Genomic DNA, 19,356 nt, shown 5'->3' on the forward strand with positions numbered 1-19,356 from the left:
AACATGCAGACATTTGGGGTCCTCACAGGAGGAACCTTTTATTTTAATAGTTCCTTGAGAGATTTCTCTGATATTTGGTGCAGATATCTGTGGTACCCAGCAGTCGTATTCTACTAATTTTGTGGACCTAAACTAATTTTGGAGGTCCTCTCTCTCTTTCAACAACATTATGTATGATAACTCCCGCAACTATGGCGTTTACAATTTTGTGTTTAGTAAAGTATCTATTGGATGGGGTGACATGATTGGATGGTACCCAGGAATGTATCCCAATGACTTTTTGGTAGCAACACGTGCAGGTCAGTCTTTTCACAGTGAAATATCAAAACCTCTACTTGATGCATATGTAAAACATTTTGCACTGGCCTTCGTGGCTCCTGAAGGACTAAGCTTAATGAATCTGGACATCAGTCATCTTTCCCTTTACATGACACCAGTGGGTTTCCACAACTCTTTAATTTCCTTATAAACTGGTGCACACATTCATGCCCAAGATGAGTGGGAAAATTGTTGGCAATCCCATCAGACACAGTATAGAGTTAAACTGAAAGGTTGATGTCAAGATTGTCAACTGTAAATAGAAAGTTTTTATTTGACATTTCAAGATTTCAGTAATATAGACTTGGTAATGGCTGCCAAAAGATACCAAAAATAAGGTCCTCTTTTCTTTTCTCCTATATTCATGCATGTGCACAATAGACTTTAAAGGTACAATTGCAAATCTGCAAAAAACAGACAAACAAACAAACAAACAAAAAACATCATGGTTTGTGAAGGTTTTATTGAAAATACAAGGGTTTACAAACCACATTTAACACATCTTTAACATACGGCATAATTACATCCCAGAATTGGGGAGGGAACAAATGAACAAAATCACACCCCGAAAAATGAGGTGATCCTAGAACTTTATCACTCCACAACTAAGAGTGAAGTTTATATACACTACATGCTTCCATTTATATGTCATAGTAGCATTGTGAGCACTGTCTCTGTAAACTCTCATTCTAAAAAAATACAGTCCATCTTCACCTACTCAGACACGCACGCAAACACACCGTTCAAAAAACAATCAGTTGCGCATGTACAGAAAACCCTAGATCACAAAGGACAGGTCCTTACAGTCACTAAGGAATACATCTAATATCCTCTAACGATTCCTCAACATTTCACAATACATCAGAAAAAAGATGCATGTCCATAATTCCCATCATTCCTCATAAATGTTTCTTGTCACTGGTCCAAACAGCTTTCTCTCTGTTTGACAGAACGTCCCCTCACCCTCTGTGGAGAGGATGCAAAGTTAGAAATAAATTAAATATGTTTCAGTTCAAAATCTCTGCCGGCAGTATGACTCAGCCGACACACTGCAGTGTGTTTGTCTTCAGTGGTGCCCTGGTGCTAGAGAGGCAATACACCGCTAGTGTGGACAAACTGACATCACCTCGGCAGGAAGCTTAAAGTGCAAGCGAGCGTATTGCTTTTCCACCTAGCTGACAGACAGGGCGGCAGCGAGTTTAGAGAAGGGGGGACTGGTAGCAGTCCAGGGCTGCTCAGGAGGCGCTGAGTCAGCCTCAGTCCCTGAAATTGTGGATGTCGTTGTAGATGCTGAGTAAAGTGCTGGAGGGCCTGCTGTCTGTGCCGCAGCTTGCGCTGCAGTGGCAGCGCTGGATCCACATGACGTTGTGAAAGCTGTCTCCGTCTGGACAGTGGAAGCGGAGCCGCGCGGTGCGTGAGTGGGAGGGGGTGCAGCAGCGGCCGTCAGTGCAGCCCCCGCAGGTGCGAGGCCGATACCGCTCAGCTGTGGAGCAGCCGCCAAAGGTGATGCTGACCGGCTCCTGTGGCCGGACGACTCGCTGACACTTCTTTCCCTTTTGGATTGCAGAGAAAGAATCACAGGTAAAATTATGTCATGAAGCATGATTATGAAACCAGGAGGTATCAACTCTCTTCTTTTAATTGCCAATATTTTATGCTTCTGACACTCTTTATACATTATCTAAAGGAGGGGTTTTGTACCTTGCTAGCTACAGGAAACGCCAGCTCACAATTCCGGATCTGGCACAGTCTGGTTTCTTTGACCAGCCTACAGTCTGGGTTGTTGTTGGTCAAACGACTTGATATGCCCATTCCACACGTGGTGGAGCACTGGGTCCACTCAGTAGTTTGTGAGAAACAGCGAGGCTGGAGAAGCGCCTCAGACACGGGGAAGGACACAGTCTCTATGTGAGAGCAGAGACAGACAACGTGTCACAATCAAATCATGCAGCCAAACGGATCATCATCTATTCTGCAGTGTTCATAGTTTTAGATTCTTTTATTCCAGAAGATAAAGAACTGTTTACCTCTAAGCCTGGTGTCAGCTGGGTGCTGAGGCTGTGGCTGGGCTTGCAGCAGGGCACTGATGTCGTTGGGGTGGAGCTGGTGGTCTGGAGGGGAGATGCGCACCGGTTCGTCCGGCTCCTCGTCAATGCTGTTGTCGTCATCACACACCCATTTCTCACAGCAGCCACCCTCGGGGCGAGCCAGTCGGGGCCGCGAGCAGCGCCAGTGGGGCAGGGGCACCTGGTGAGGGCAGAGGGGCATGCAGCCCACCACGCCGTTCATGCAGGTGCACTGGTGCTGGCAGACGGGCTGGAAGTTTTCGCCGTGCTGGTACACCTGACCATTGAACATGCAGGGCAGACCGTGGGCCTCAGCTTTCAACACATAGAGAGAATAGGAAACAGGTGTGAGCAGAGATCCTTGAACTTCGTTTAAGGGCGCAGTGGAAACATTAACACACTACAACCTACATGACCACATTAAGGGAATAAACTTTCTAAAAGAAAGGATACGGTTAAATGATTTTTCAGCAATTTATGCGATTTAAAAAAAATGTGTATTGCCTAAAAAGATCCAGCTTAGATGATTGGAGTTGTGTCATACGTTTAAGACATCCAGAGTAACTCCTTCATATTAGGCCGTCCACAACTATTTTCACACACTTCCAGTAGCTGGAGTGCTCCTTTAATAACCAGTGAGATTCTCTTAAAATTGAGTGAGAGCACCTGAAATTTGAATCATCGAGACATAATTTCATGTGGAGGTCAACAATGCACTGCCTCACCTCGACACAGTCCTCTCTCAGGGTCCCCTCCGGCCCCCAGATGGCAGCGCAGCCCCTTGATGTGATCGCAGGGTTCGGTTGAGCTGCAGTCCTCGTTGAACTGCCGAGCACAAACCTTGCAGCAGCCACAGTGGTCGGTCACCCAGCTGACGCCCGGCGGGCACAGCGGGAGTGTGGGGGCGCAGGAGCACTCTGCGGGGCACTCTGCCTCTGCCTGAACGGGGGGTCAGAGGTCAGGTCAGGGTGATTTAACAAAACTTTTAAAATCAAAAGAACAAGAACCTCCAGTCTTTTCAACAATACCTAAACAATCTGAAACTGGACAGAAATGTGTGCAGAAAAGGTGGCAAGAATCAAGCCGGCAAAAGTCACTGCAACTCACCATCACTGCAGCACCACCCAGCAAAAATAGTGTGGAAATGATCTGCTGCAAAACAACAGAGTTAAGCATCCTGAATACAGCAGTTAATCAAAAAGAGAAAACTTCCCCAAATCTTCCAAAGGAACCAAGAAGTATGGGAGGTAAAAGAAAAAAAGTTCAAGTCCAGAGAGTATAAAATTTGTTTTGTTTTTTTCAGTTCCAGGATTAAAAAGAAGTATCCACAGTTCAGAGTCCGTACACTGATAGGTTCCCCGCCGGCTCTACTACAGCTACTACAGCTCAGCTCTACTTCATAGAGAGGTTTCCCTGCGCACTTATAGACACACATGTCCCCGCCCCCACCATGACACCTTCAACTCTCCTCTCAAGACGACTAGGGAATGTCCAGGGGGCGGGAGGTGGCGGGTCTGTCGGTATGAAATACTGACAGATGTGTTCAAGTTACAATAGGATTATGGGAGAGGTGTTGAGGTGCCAAACTGAAAATATTGACAAGTTTTTACAGGCAACTAAATTCTGGATAGACAGCATGTGCTAGAATCTGGGTATGAAAAATTATAAGGGAGTGTTAGGCAGATCAGCTTATACTCGGAACCTGTTTTCAATATGAAAGAAGACAATGGTAGAGCCTTTTGGGTTGTAATGGAAATACATGAGCAGGGAATCCCGCCACATCACAGCCAAGACATTGACCGGGAGAAAATCCCTGTGAACTACACTCCACAGCAAATGTGCTGCAAGACAATGTGCTCAGGACATCCTGTGTTCCCTCTGCCCTTTTCCTAATGGGCAGCACTCCAGGAAATAAAAAGCCTATACTCAGGTTCCCATGATTGGTAGGAAAAACTCAGCATTCCCATTGTCATCTCAGGGGCATGTAAAAAGTGTTTGTCGCAGAGCAGGAAAATCCTCGCATTAAGTGTTGGCTCGCACTGTCGTGAAACATGGGAAACGTCATTTGGTGCATTAGATAAGGCTGCTGAAGCTCCTCTTCCAAAAAGGAAGGGAATATTTTCAAACTAAAAAATAAGTCTTTACGCTTGGCTCAGTTGGAAAAGTTGGCACACTGCTAAAAACGAAAGGCAACAAAAAGTAAAGTGAAAGCACAAATGATGGCAGCGCCTTTAAAATGGAATTTACAAAACTCTTTGCTGCAAATAGAAAACTAATTTCTACAAAGTAATGTCGATGACGACTGAAGAATACGTTGTGTAAAATTAGAGACTGTGTAAGTATATACCCCCTTTAAAGATACAAATCAATGGAGCTCCAGCCAACAGATTTCATAATAAATGACACAGAGGTCACCTGAGTGCAGTGAATGTGTCTCATGTGGCTGCTGTATGAAAACACCTGTGTCTAGAAGGTCCAGTCACTGAGGACAAAAACACTCCAAGTAACTCAGAGAAGTTAAATCCATCCATAAAAAAATGGATGGCTCATTGTATATCAGTAAATCTACTCAGACGACAACATCCTCACAAAACAAGTGGCCATGCAAGAAGGAGACACGTGAAGGAAGCCACCAAGACACCTAGGAGTTCTCAGAAGGAGTTAAAAGCTTCCGCAGCTGAGATGAACCAGATTCTACATATAATAGTTTTTTACCAGACACAGATTTATTGATGACTCTGAGGTCAACTAAAAAAAGTTTCTTTGGTCTGACAATACCAACGTTGAACTTTTTGGCCTTACAGCAAACATGGTGGTGGCAGCATCAGGCTTCTCTGCAGGGAGCCCTGGACGGTCTACTGGAGGGTTCATGTCCCTGGAGCAAATCAAAAGCAGAGCAACACATTGGATATTTATTGAGCTGAGAGGAAACTGTTACCTTCCTCACGTTTTCTCATCTTGAACTGTGACTGCAGGTCGTCTACTCATCCTGCTCATGTTAGGGCACAGTGTGCATAAAGACATGTTGGTTTGGGTCATTTTGGTGGTGCAGAAAGCCGTATCCCAACTGACTGATGTCAGGCAATATTGAAGCTGTGGCATTTGATAGGAGCATTGAAATAAAAATGAAATGCTGTGCCAACTTCAAGAGTAGTTGCTAAGATATTTGTTTAGAAAGGTGATATCCGTACTCCTAATGCCACCTGCTCCATCGTTACTCCAGATCAGAGAAACATAATAGAAATCTTACCGTTAGACTAATCGCAGGTATGGCTGATTTAGATATCTACAATAGTCATGAGGAGTTAAAAGTGAAAACTTAGGCTACAGGACAGTAACGTTTGAAGTCACTGAGATTCAGAAGAACTTTTATTGCTACCCTTGTGTCTGGTAGTTCTTTTAGTTTTTGGGGACTACAGTAAAGAACTTGATGCTGTGCTGCACCTAGGGCCTTTTCCTACTTCCTATCATGACATCATCCCTGAACACACCACCATGAAACCTTCATCAAGCTTTTATGTGCTTCTAAAAGCACATTTGTGGCCCTCCGTGGCTTCTACTACATGCAGCTTGCTTCCTGTGAGCAGGTGTTGCAGGTGAGCGGGAGGGGGTGCATCAAACCGCATGCAGTGCACCGACTTACGCAAGCAGCCACCTAGACACCCGGGCTGGCTGGCCTGTAAAACCACTGGGACGCTGGGGTGAGGGGGAGGAGGAGGTGGGGTGAGAGTACCTTGTTGGGCAGCAGCGGGGAGGGGGGGGGCAGCAGTCTGGATTCTTGGGATTCCTGGCCCACAAAGGCAGGATGTGTGCACTGGCCATGCTGTACTGGAAACTCATAGAGGAGTGGGGGGTGGTTGTGGTTGGGGTGGCAATGTACCAACCATTGTTTGTCAGCCAGGCCAACATTTCCAAAACACATGGAGGTCAGGAGCTGTCAGCGATTCATCACCCTGCTGCACCCAACCCCCCCTTCCCGCCCCCCAGACCTGTTTATTTTCTCAGCTCAATATCTGACATCAACCACCAGCCTGAAGACTGCAACTCTGTCAACAAGGCATTTAGCTTTTTAACAAATTTACCTAAATGTACCTATTGCAGAGCAATCACACAGCGGCCCAGGGGATAAACAGGAAGCATAGAGGAAGAGGTTCTGCAACGCCTGAGTCAACCACAGAGAGCTAAGAAGACACAACAGGATCCAGACAAAAAACACGGTACTGAATGAATCAGTCGGTTTATATTGGACTGGAGGAAGAGCCAATAAAAGACGTAATGCACAAAGGCAAACGTTCACTATAAAACATAAGTCTTTTAATTTGAACAGGCTAAAAGGGCAGGTGTACCTCCATGTTAAAGAAGGTACACCCCACATTTATCTCATACAAAATTAGAATCAGGGGTTCCACGTTATGTGCTGGTGATCAAAGCTTCCCTAGGAAAGGACAGGTACAACCAGTCTGACCCATATATTTTATGCAATTGCAGTGTGCGGTGTGGCCTTCAGAAAACAGGTGGTGGATGTCTCTGAGTCTGGCAAGTCGGCATGTCTCAGAAAATTGAGCCAAAAATATTTGATGCAAAAAGGAGTGAATAAACCCACAGTTTCATCAAGGATCTGCTGGATGAGTGGTTAAAAAAACAAACAAACAAAAAACTGTGAGTCAGTATCAAAGACTGGCGGATAGTTCTGAAAAACTCTTACAAGATTCTGGCTCCTGAAGTCAAGAGCGGTCATGAATGTGCTTACTTTTTACACAAGAATATTGTGTACTGATATTGTTGTCCATTTGTCCATAAATGATTGAAAAGGAGGGTTTCACAGTGCTGTGTTGTCGTGTATATCTTTAATACAGGAATTGTTTAAATACAGCAACTGTGGCCGTGTCCGTATACGCCCCCTAACCCCTTTATACTGAAGGGCCATTTTGTAGTGGTGTCTGAAACCTTAGTGGTTAAATTCTATGCCCTCACTCAAAATTTTCCATAAAGCACTGCAAAAACTAGTGACCATCCAATGGTCACTCAACAGGTGGTCAGTCAAGATCTCAAGATGATGAACGATTACTCCACCAGAGAGTATAACTAAAGGATCAATATGCTGCCCTAAGGCACAGGTGTCAAACATATGGTCTGTGGGCCAAAGGCAGCCCGCCAGAGGGTCAGATCTGACCTGCATCATGAATTGGCATGATGAAAATTACATAGAAGACTGCAGTTTTTAAATGAAAATAACTGCTATCCCTAATTTGTCCACTGTTTTAGTCCAAGAAGTGAACAGAACAAAACACTGAAACATTCATTGTTCATTCATTCAGATTTTTTTTGAACGGCATTTGTTAAAACATTCTCCTAATTTACTTATTCTTTTTTGCACTAAAACAAATGGAAACAATCTAGAGTTGTCGTTACTTATAGGTTTTTATCTTACTTGCGCTCGAGATCAAATTGGGGAGAATGAGGCCCCCAAACTAAAGTATAAAACTCCTGCCCTAAGGTATTGCTGGGTGTGAAGACCACTGCAGTTTAACTGAAGTTGACTTTTTATTTGCAATATTATGGATTTATAAGCAATTTGCAGTGTTTTCCTGTAGCCTGGTCGTCTGTACCCAGTACATGCTAGAGAAATAAACAAGAATGCTTCACTAAACGGATGTTCAGCCTGTAATCCGCATTGAAGGAGAGCGTGTCTGTGTGTGAGGTGAGAAGGCAGGTCATCGCCCGCCTCCACTAGCTCCCGTCTCCGCTGCATTCCTCATAATAATGTCCTCAGAAAGCTGCAGGTCCACTGCAGTCATCACTCATCCTACTGTTGCTCTGAATGGGCTCCATTTTCCCTGCATGCACACACTGTCTCTTCTGTGCACACACTCGCGCTGAGCGGCCAGAGCGGGTCACCAGCTGAGTATTAGATTTCGTGGTTGAGTGTGAGCAGATTATGTCACGAGCTGCGGTGCATTTGGACGCCCATGACTGGCAGCATGCAATTTTTCCACATCAGCCCTCCCTGCAGATGTAAACTTTTCCTTGACGTCCACAACATCTTCAAAACATTGGCATAATTGTTTGTCCTGTCTCATAGTTTAACAATGCAGTGTCAGAGTTCATTACAAATATTAAAAACATTTCCTGTATGATCCAACCACCAGCAAAAATTCTCTGAAGACTCTAATATGACGATGAAAGATTCCGTTTGAATGGCTCTATTTAACAGGAAGACAAAGACAAAAGTAAAACCTTCTCAGTTGCTGCCGCCAGGAAACAACTGAGGAAAATGCTTTCAGCATCCTCCTTTTATGGCCAGTCTTTCCCTCTATTCTCCACCTCCTTTTTTTAGAAACATGCTGTCCTTTTTCCAGAATGTACTGGTGGATCCGCCCTGCACCTGCACCGCATGGTTTGGTGGTCTATCGCCTGGTCACGTCTAATGGTATCCTGATCGCTTGGAAATTCACTGACTTTCTCGTCAATGCTGGCTGAACTCTGCCTCACAATTAAACTGTATTTCAATTTCTAATTATACAGAAAATATTTTCTCCATTACTTTCCGGTGTAAGAAACACTGACTCTTACACAATATCCCACAACAGCAACAACTAGTGGTGACTGGAGGAATATCTGGTCAAGGTCCGTCACTGAGTTATCTTAAAGTTGTCATTTGGTATTTAATAAACCACTGAGCCCATATTCTCTTTTATTTCAAAGGCTATGTGTTATGCAAATAGTGTTCAGGAGGATGATGAGGAGCTGTATAACACTACAGGGACCTGTTTTCAAAAACAGCATTTAAAGCATTGTTGGTCAGTAAACAACACTTCCTTTTCATACGTTAACTGCTTTATGTCTCTGAAGGTTCGTAGTCATCCAAGTCATCACAAACCAAAAGGCGTCTGGACTTGTAGAGTTTCTGAAGAAGCTACTCCGATGAGCGGTGAAACGTCTTCAAGATTCATTGTTTTAAAAAAAGTGTGGAATACCTTTGCCTACCGGATTTCTTAACAGCTGGATCAACATGAGTTTATTAATGTCACCTTAAAAGAATGAGGAAAAGATGTAACATGGATGCTTAAACTACAGTAAAAACTACAGTGCAGAGTGATTGAAATTCTTTGGTTGGTTTGGTTTTCATTAGCAGGAGAAAGCTGCTCCATGAAGTCTTAAACTCTTGGGGTGAATAAAAGTTAATGAAAAAGTGGGCTAGAGCCCTGCATGTGACATGTGCAGGTGTGTCATGGCAGCTGCCCAGGCTGCAGGGCAGAGGGAAGCAGCGGCCTGCACATTCCTCTACAGAGTCTAATGGGAGTGATGACAGCAGGGAGCACAGAGCAGCAGTAACTGGACACAGCGCTAGCAGTACTAGCAATAACCTGGCCATTGTGTGTCTGACGAGACCAGGTGTGCTGCAGGTACTGATGGACAACCAGTAACTTTTACTGCTGCTGAGTAGCATCTCTGTCTGCTACACTGTTATTTAGTTATCTCTGCCCTTAGAGCCAGAATATAAAAGGAAGTGTCCATCCGATTCACATAATCTCACTGCTGTGGTGTTTGAAGCATAACTGTTATAAAGAAAAACACTGGTCGTCAATGAGATGGCTAATTAACCACATGTCAGTCCAATTTTTTTATGGTGGAATTATGCATAACTGACTCCTAATCAATCATCTCAATTTTTGTGGATTTTTTCATTATTTAGTTAATTAACAGCTATGAGGATAAAATATTTTCAAATGCTCTCATTACAAATGAACACATGTCACTTATGGCGCTTTTTCAGGTGTTCATTCATAATAACCACTGTCTGTTGTTTTATGAATGAGGAAAATCTCCCTGAGTAGGTGGCCCTTAAAGTGACTCAGAGATCATCAAATGTGTCCCAGACCAACTCCAGATGTGGCCTGAGATCAGATCATTCAATTGTGCCTCAATGTGTCCTGAGTGTGTTCACCCCCCCTACTTAAAGCACTAGTGATCAGACCACTCAGGGTACATCTGGTGGTTTTATATGATGTTTCCCTTGTGTTTCCCTTAGTTTGGTCAGTATTATCACTGAATTTTAGAATTGGAAATTTTGGTAAAAGCAGAGAAAAGGAGGGTGTATGACAGCAGGCCTTAAAAATAAGTGAACTCAGTTTTCAAATAAAAAGGGTAATGAGTGTAGGTCTATGCCCCACATTATCCCAGACTCAACATGAAAATACAGGGGGGGAAAAAGACCAAGCGGCACACATGTTTAGCAGATACTGTGGCAAAGAACCTTTGCATGAAAAGTAGACAGTACAATTGGAGAAACCGCCAGATTTAGCCAAAAATGACAGAAGCCAGAGCCATCAACACAGATGCTGCCTTTCCCTGCAGTGAATCTGAGGTTACTTGAGCTGCGCGCTGCATATTTAGTACACTAGAATAAACAAACCAGGTAATTCAAAGAGACTTTAGTGTGGGAGCTGGTGGTGTTGCAGACTGACAGAGGGTGTCCTGTTAGTGGGCAGGGGAAAGGTGGCACCACCACACAGCGCTGCCTGTGATTCAGAGGGGAAAATGTTATCGCAGTTAAGCCGTAAACAGAAAACGTTCCAGGGCTCCCCTTCGGGAACTGGGACACTAACACATAAAGCTCACTGTGCCCTCGGCCACTGAAAAGGCCGATATACAGTAAACCGGAATGAGGTCACGTTTGATCGAGAAATGCCAGCACAGGAGGTATTGTACGTGTGAGGAACAAACACGGCAGCCTACGGTCGACCTTGACGTAGCGCAGAGCACAGTTTGTTTCCTTTGGCGAACAAGCAAGACGGTTTGTTTGCTCTGTAGGTAGCAGCAAGCACTAACACCCGATGACAAATATTCAGTGTTATTGGTGTCTAAAATTAGGGTGTTTGCGCCGATTTTCAACTGGGCTGAGGTCACTTATTCAAAGGGTTCATTGAAACCTCTTCAAGGTTTGGGGTGTGAGAACTTTGGACCAACACGCTTTAAAGATGCTTTTGAAATCTGGATTTTTCTGGCTTCAAAATACCACATATGAAGTTGAGTCATGTTCCCAAGGACAACCATTTTACCAAAAGAGACGATAGATTCTGTCCAGTGACACTTAGAACTGGGCTGTTTTTAGTCTTCAAGCGAAAACCCTTTCAGTCATTCCTAATTGCAGTCTAAAAGCATGTGTGCTTTTTATTAATAAAATGAAGAAGAAAATATCCGTACCACTACGAATGTACAGGGGTTCCTGGTCTGGTCTAGGTGGGTGGTTCATGTCTAAGTAACATCCACATGAATGAATGCCAGGTCCAAAAGTTTCCCAGTAGGATATTGGGTTGTCATAAGATAGTTAAAATGCAGTGTGGACACAAGGTATAGAACAGGAAGAACACTTTTCACAAGAAAGTAGTCCATATAGCCATATAACTGGAAAATGTTTTTGTCAAGCTGTCAAACACCTTTGAAAAGTGATATTAAAATAATGCTTATTATTATTATTATTAGTAGTAGTAGTACTAGTGGTAGTATTTTTGTTATGTGTACTGTAGTGCTCACTCCAGATGTTCCAGTAATTGTTTAGTCGTATAATATATAATGAGCTGAACTATGAGTGTATTAGTTTCAAAGTACATGAGGTCTGGGAGCTGGACTTGGAGTTTGGAGTTTACCACATAACTCCATGTCACATTTGTCACTTGCCACGCATTTATGGCTTGGCCCCGTAAATGTTAATACGTGACTCAGAGACAGACATTTTCAGGTTGTCCAGGGTTTTGGTGATAACCATCTCAAAACCTGAGGTCATCAATCCTAACGAGTCCATCTTCGGCTGAACATGTCAGGAGCCATACGCCTGCATTTAGCACGACCTGTGGACACACACAAGTATCAAAACTATGTTCAGTATAAATCTGTCTGGCAAGCAACTTTATGATCAGCATCATAAATCTTTATCTTTCTTAGATACCTTTGTTCAATCTCTTTTGTGTCTTTTGTCTGACTTGATCTGAGGTTACCTGTGAGGGAGCTGTTGGGCTGGTAGAGTGAGCTTGGTATGAGGGCAGGGTAGAGGCTGAGTGGTACGTAGTCAGCCCTGTCCTCTGAAGATGAAGTCTTGTCAGGCTGAGAATGAACAGATTGGATGTTGCATGTCTGCCTCTGCACACTCTTCCATTTAATCCCATTCAATCCCATCTGGATTCACAACATAAAGAAAAAGTTATTAGTTTTTTCTTATGACCAAAGAAAAAGTTATTAGTTTTTTCTTTATGTACATATAAATCCAATTCTATTGAATCCCACGCCGACACTAAGAAGTGTAAAAATGAGGTTGTGATATTTGGAATGCACAAACTTAAACATTAGGGAGAAGAAAATACGACATTCCCAAACACAAAGCTCAACACAGAAATGCCAGCTCTCTAGGTCAGGACTCAGTAGACCTCCTGTACCTGAAGGACAGACGACACTGCTTAGAGGACAACGATGTTTTGATTTTTATCAGAGAAGACTTACTGTTTAAGAGAGAAGGAAAGGAACCTTTCTCTGAACAGGGGAGGTGGACTGTACCTGTCAATTTACACCACAGCCATAACATCTGTTCTCAAAAAGTTTAACCTGTTCAGGTACACTACAGTCTCTGGACACTAATGGGCCGTTAAAATACCATTTGTTGGTAAGGAAAACAGGATCAAAACAGTTTCCTTCAACCGCAGGTCGTCAACAGACCTTAGTCATGTAATTTTCAGGTGGACAACACCAACAGATGTTTCCTTTAAACCCAAACTCCCCACCAGAACTGAAAACTCCTTTTAGAGCCGGAGAACTAGGATTAGACTTGAATGAAACATCTTCATACAACCCTGTAAATCCAGGTTTTGTTTTTTGGTTGTACTGTTACATCCTCAAGAAAACTTCAATACGTCCAAATGTCATTGTTTTAGCCTTATCTTTCTTTTAAATTGGGCATAACATTATGCCATAATATTGTGTAGGTCTCTCTTGTGCCTCCAAAACAGTTGTGACTCATCAGAGAATGGACATGGGTCTTCTGAGGGTGTCCTGTGGTGTCTGGCAGCACAATACTGTTAGTGGGGTCTTTGGGTCCTATGAGTTGAGTGGAGGGGCCTCAGTGGATCATCCCACAGATACTTGATCAGTTTGGGATTTTCCCAAACTGCCAAGAATGTTGGCAGTTTTTTTGTGTGTCAGGCTGCATCCTGCTGGGGATGGCTGCTGCCAACAAGGAGTGTCATTGCTATGGGGTGGAGGTGTCTGGTCTGGTGTAGGTGAGTGGTACATGTCAAAGTAACATCCACATGAACGTCAGGTCCAAAAGCTTCCCAGTTGGATATTGTATTGTCATAAGATGGTCAATATCATTTACTTCATGTACTGCCTGATTGTTGTATACCATGTGCACCACACGGATGATATTATGAGTCTTCAAACAGACATTAATTTTACTCTCCGACAAGCAATTAGATGTACAAAAATACTGTTTACTGTCGCTCTACAAGTTATTTACATACTTGGCATACATCAAGCATTAAATCACACAACTCCACATTCTTTCACTAATTTGTTTATGAGCCAGTGAGAGAGAATTCTCTTCCAGTTTTCCTGCATGGAGGTCTGGCTAATCAGGGAAGTACGTGACCAAGAACCATTCCCTACTTAAGATGTTGAAAAGACTAAATAAACACAGTAGAAGTGATGTGTGTAATGACTATCAGCGTTGACATCTTCGGAAGCTGATGCCCACTCTTACTTTGCAGTTCCTGTTACACACACTGACTCGTGTTTTTATGACCAACTAAGTAAGTTACTATCTTCAGATGTCAACACTTTCAATTACAAGGGCTTCCTGTCACAGAGAGGACTGTGGCAGCCTGAGTGCAGAGTGACTGTTGAACACCAGTGGATCTCCATTGGCCTTGCAATAACTTACTTGATTAACTTATTTGCTTCAATATCTCTCTTGATGCTAAACCTTATCAGTTCAGCATTCACAAGTGTTGATTAGTGGTTCGGAGAGAGATTTCTGTCTCAACTGTCCAGGTCACACAAAGGAGACCCCATAGGGCTGATTTAAAATCATTCCAAATCAACATTATGACCATCTGCCTACTATTATGTAGGTCTTGCTTTTTTCAGTCAAAACAGCCTCTGAAAAGTGGGCAGATCCTGGAAGTTACTTAAAGTTGCACGATGGATCCTCCATGGATCTGACTTGTTTGTCTGGCACGTCTTCAGTCCCATCTTCAGCTGGACTGAGATCTAGGGAATTTGGAGGCCAAGTCAACACCTTGAAGTGGTTGTGGTCCTAAGTATTTTTCTTCATGTGCCGACCACTGGCTTGCAACATGATACTGATGTTGCTGAAAGTCTTCCAACTAAGCAGTGAATTCCTCAAAAAGAGCACAAATGCAGAAAGAGGTAGACTACTTACAAAAGCATGGCCTCGCTGTTCCTAGTTCTGGCTCATGGAGCTCTTGAGGTTGACTAGCACCAAATTTGAAGTGTTGCTGATATTGGGAAGGAAAACCTTCACCAGAAGGAAAGTGGTGACACCTCCAGGCCTCTTCAGACATGAATTTATCTCCACCTTGTTGTTTAAGTTATCAAACCCATGCACCACCAAAGCGTCAGAGCAGGTCCCTGCAGGTTATATTGCTAACTGAAACTACAGACACAGCAGAGTCAGTTATTCCTGGATATTATTTTATACAGTTTTGCCAACAATTAACAGAATTCATGACATGGATATTTGTCATGTTCAGTAGAATTTAAAGCGAGGTGGACTGCACCAGCATGTGTTTGTAATGGATGATCCACAGTAAACAATGTGAGTTACAAGCTCTTCTCTAGGCCATATATGTAGCAATGATTCAAAAATTATCACCCTATTTTTCTCATTCACCAAACTAACTATTCACGTGAAGCTCTGCTGATACTGTTCCTATACAACAGTGAATAACATGGTCTACACTATTTCATAAACAAATACATAGTGAAGTCAGGCTCTGCTGGTATTTTATTCTGATGAATTTTTTTTTCTGACTCTTCCCAGTAACAAATGCCAGTTCATTGTGTTTCTTCAGACAGCCATGTTTATTTTTTTTGGATTTACATGTCAATTTTAAGTCTGACTTGCATGGAGAGCTAAGCCACTGTCCAAATCTGAAAGTGGAGCTCGTGTTTGAAGGTATGGAGGCCCCCCTGGGTGTGCCTCCTCTGCTTCCTCTCCCGGACAGGGTGGAAGACCACCGGTTTGTTCCCGGAGTGTCTGGGCTGACCTGGGAGGTTGCTGGTTTTCTTTGACTTTGGGGTCAGCAGTTAGAGCTTGGCCCATGAGTGCAAGACAGTGGACCTGAGGAACGGCAGCGATCTTTTTCACTTGGAGGTCACTGTCTGACAAGCCAAGACCTGATAGGCTAGTGTCCACCTTTGACTTCAGACAGCCCTTGCCTTTCTGATTCAACTTGGCTGGAGATGGTTTTAGCACAGTCTTCCCTGACTTGTCCTGATTTAGTCTTTTCTAAACCACAAATTTAAACACATCTTATTTTTCATTGCACAGATTCACTTCACACAAAACACAGTGCTTTGGGAGGTAGAGTGTTGTTTACCTTGTTGTCAACAGGTGTGTCCATGTCACCCACAGGTTGAAAAATCAGCTCCTTGACAGTAAGTCGAGGAGACTTGGAGCTGTGGTTAAAACAATATTATGGATGACAAAGAATATGAATTAATAGCAATTCAATTTGTTCAGTTTCAATTCAATGTGTTACAATTGGTGATGTGTGTCATGTGGTGTCATAGTATGACATAGGAGGTCAGTGGTGTCTGGGTATACTGTGGCTTCAACTTCTAGAGATTTGCATTCCTCAAGCCTCCAGCAGTCACTGCTATCAGTGTTATATACAGCGCCATTTAAAAGGTTTTGCACCCTTCAGAAATTTCTACATAAAACCTATTCAAAACTTAACACACTTTCAGAATTGGTTGGTATAAATGAGGCTTGTGTTTGGAGACAAAAAATCACTGCATTTCCAGTACCTCATCCTGTTCAAGAAACATCAACTGGTTATGTTCTTGTTCTGGTTCTGCTGCACCTGGGACAGAACAGGTTGCCATCTTTAATGGACCAATGAATTATACCAAATAATTCTAAAAGAAAACTTCAGGATCATCATGCAGTGAGATAACAACCCCAAAAACACAAGTCATTCTACAAAAGTAAGGTTTTGGAGAATAACAAAATATCACAAACATTTTTTTGGAATGACAAAGTCAAAGTCCTGATCTTAATCCAATAAAAATGCCATGGAAGGACTGGAAGCAAACAGTTCATGTGAGGACGCCCACCAACATATCAGAACTCAGAAGAATGGGATATAGTTCCTTCAAAATGCTGCAGACGACAGATCAGCAGCTACCATAAACATTTAATTGCTGTCATTGGAGCACACATGGGCCACACCAGACACTGAAAACAAGGGTTCAGGTACTTGTTCAAATTATTCATTTTCTTCAATAAATAAATGTGCAATTACAATATTTCTGTGCCATTTGTTTAATTGGTTTCTCTTTGTCTACTTTCAGGACAGGATCTGCTGCTGTTTGGAGTCATTCTTATGCCAAAATATAGAAACTTTTGAAGGGCGCAAAACACTGTATGTCAGTCCTCATACTTTAGTGAAGTTTGCAGGTTACAGAACCAGAGATTTGTTCCCTGAATGTAGAAGTCTTTATGAACAGCAAACAGCACAGATAATAAAACATAAAAGACCGCAGCCTTATTCTACAACATGCACTAATATAGCACTGCACATCTGCCCTATATTAGATCATGATCAGATTGTTATATCATCAGGAATCAGGGAGTCAGTCAGCATAGAACAAGGCACGTGCCTCACCCGTGTCGATAATCAGGGGGTGGAGGAGAACGAGAACTGGGAACCCACATCAGCATGGCCTTTGAGGGCTGGCTTGTACTGGTGTCAGTGGGCGGGAGGTCGATGTGGATGGTCTTTATCTGAAATAACCGTGAAAGCTCCTATGACAATGAATTCACGCAGGGTAGCCGGTGGTGATATACTGCAAAACAACACATTTTGAAGCAATTCATAGAATAAATAATGTTGTTCTACCTCATGCCCTTATCCAGTCATAAGGTAGACATGCTTTAACAGTGCTGCAATCTGGGGGAAACCCTCTCACACAACCAACCTTAGGTGTATCATGTTCTCTGTGTGCCTCCAGGTGATCTGACACGTCTGAGCTGTAAGTGGGAATACTGACATCCTCTCTGCAGTGACAAACAGTTTGATTCATTCATCTGATTCATCTTCTGCATATGTGTAAGAAAAAAATAAAGCATCCCACCGCCTCAATGCTCCCATTGGTAAAGCCACCCAGCTGATGTCTGAGAAGTCATTGCCACTCCCGTGAGAAGAAGCTCCAGCGAGCAAACCAGCATCGAGCCACTCTGACGCATCAACTAGAGTGATGACTGGAAATGTATCCTCTAATAACACAGAACATATGAGCTACTTATAGGATAAAAATAACACATGCACATACACTTCAGTTAGAAATAATGTTACAAGGAAGACCGATGGGATCCTGGTTTGTGCTCACCTTCAGAGGCTGATGCTGAGGGCCCGCTATGGGTGAGGGCCTTCACCGTTTGAGGTTTGCACTTACGGACACGCTGCTCAGCATCCAGGCAGCAGGTGTGGGAGCAGAGAGGCCACAGACAATGAGCTCCAGCCGGAGTGGGACTGGAGAGGCTGCCCATGCTTCAGCTGTCTAACGGCCACAAAGGGATAACAATTAAATAGCTATGAGTGGCCTGTAAGGTGAGTCACAGGAAGCAGGTCTGTGTGGCTGTGTACTTGATAACTTGGAGTACATTACATTTAGCAGGATGGAAGCGAAAGTGGCTGAGCACCATTAGATGATACGCACCGGATTCATCAGTAAGTACAGATGACCACTGAGAATGATGCAAAAACAAAGCTTCAAACTAAGCTTGACTTGTCTTGAAGTCATTTCACCACCCATTCACACACTAAGTCATAAACCTGTTCAGTCAAAAGCAAAAAAGAAATAAACAAAAAAAGTTGTGGCCATTAATGGATTTGTTGAGTACCACTAACTGGAAAGAAACAATCACCAAGAAATCCAACTCCACACCAGTCATTTTGAACAGAAAATTCAGTTCTCGGCTCCAGTTGCTCTGGTTTTAGCTTAGTATTTCAGTTTACCATGCCCTGAATGACTGACAATTCATTTATCTTCCTCCTCTTTTTAATAATTGCAGCAGCATTTAAGTTATAAGTAACTGAGTGTTTGTCTTGCAGGACCACGTCAGAATCTATGACTGTAGGAAAATTACCATAAATGTGCATGGAGCTTTTGGAACTAAGAAAATCTCACTGACAAGTTGTCCCACCTCAAGGTTGCATTCCATTTATGAAACAATGGCCCAAACACAAACTGTTTGATATGTAATTTAAACCTAGTGACTGCAATAAAACTACTTACCTTTTAGTAGACTTTAACTTCATTAAACATTTCAATTTAGGCTCACAGCTTTCTGCAATCTGGTCCAGCTCATTGTTTACACTTGTTGCTTGGCAACTGTGTAGCGTTCCTTCAGAGCCGTATATTAGAGAGAGTCTGGCCAACAAAAATCACGGGCGCCATGTTAGATACATCGAAGGGAAGACTCCACAGTGTAAAACTATGGGACGGATGTTCTATGTTGAATTATACCGCTTATTTTCACCATTAAGTGGACCTATAAATATTATTGCTAACGTCTGTCAATATGTTAAAGGCCCTCACTTAAATATCCCACTGTCTACTTACTTTAAATATCTTAAATGATCCCGTAAAATGCTTTGTAGTCCCATCGCCTCATCAGTCACAGAGCTGTGTTTACCTTCTCCTCAGTCTCTAACCCATCGCCGTTAAAAGC

The 19,356-nt window shown here is 43.1% G+C and overlaps 2 protein-coding genes across 9 annotated transcripts; both read right to left on the bottom strand.

Moving 5' to 3' along the window:
• Window positions 1–761: 761 nt before the first annotated feature.
• ccn1l2 (cellular communication network factor 1, like 2) lies at window positions 762–3,792 on the bottom strand. Its single transcript, XM_047590923.1, has 5 exons — window positions 3,492–3,792; window positions 3,110–3,323; window positions 2,346–2,699; window positions 2,020–2,222; window positions 762–1,871 (listed from the first exon to the last, which is right to left on the bottom strand). Exons 1-5 carry the CDS (start codon window positions 3,558–3,560, stop codon window positions 1,575–1,577), a joined length of 1,137 nt encoding a protein of 378 aa, XP_047446879.1. The 5' UTR covers window positions 3,561–3,792; the 3' UTR covers window positions 762–1,574.
• A 5,664-nt stretch (window positions 3,793–9,456) lies between these two features.
• LOC125012409 lies at window positions 9,457–19,011 on the bottom strand. 8 transcript variants are annotated; one of them, XM_047592353.1, is made up of 9 exons: window positions 18,921–19,011; window positions 18,291–18,369; window positions 18,012–18,182; window positions 17,757–17,898; window positions 17,601–17,679; window positions 17,288–17,406; window positions 15,998–16,076; window positions 12,383–12,560; window positions 9,457–12,235 (listed from the first exon to the last, which is right to left on the bottom strand). In XM_047592353.1, exons 3-9 carry the CDS (start codon window positions 18,169–18,171, stop codon window positions 12,177–12,179), a joined length of 816 nt encoding a protein of 271 aa, XP_047448309.1. In that variant the 5' UTR covers window positions 18,172–18,182; window positions 18,291–18,369; window positions 18,921–19,011; the 3' UTR covers window positions 9,457–12,176. The 8 variants fall into 8 exon arrangements, with proteins under 8 accessions (XP_047448309.1, XP_047448307.1, XP_047448304.1 ...); XM_047592351.1 differs by lacking the exons at window positions 9,457–12,235; window positions 12,383–12,560 and adding an exon at window positions 15,479–15,906 and having other exon boundaries at window positions 18,078–18,178; XM_047592348.1 differs by lacking the exons at window positions 9,457–12,235; window positions 12,383–12,560 and adding an exon at window positions 15,479–15,906 and having other exon boundaries at window positions 18,012–18,178.
• Window positions 19,012–19,356: the final 345 nt, after the last annotated feature.

This window comes from Mugil cephalus, chromosome 8 (assembly GCF_022458985.1).
Source record: "Mugil cephalus isolate CIBA_MC_2020 chromosome 8, CIBA_Mcephalus_1.1, whole genome shotgun sequence".
NCBI classification, from domain to species: Eukaryota; Metazoa; Chordata; class Actinopteri; order Mugiliformes; family Mugilidae; genus Mugil; species Mugil cephalus.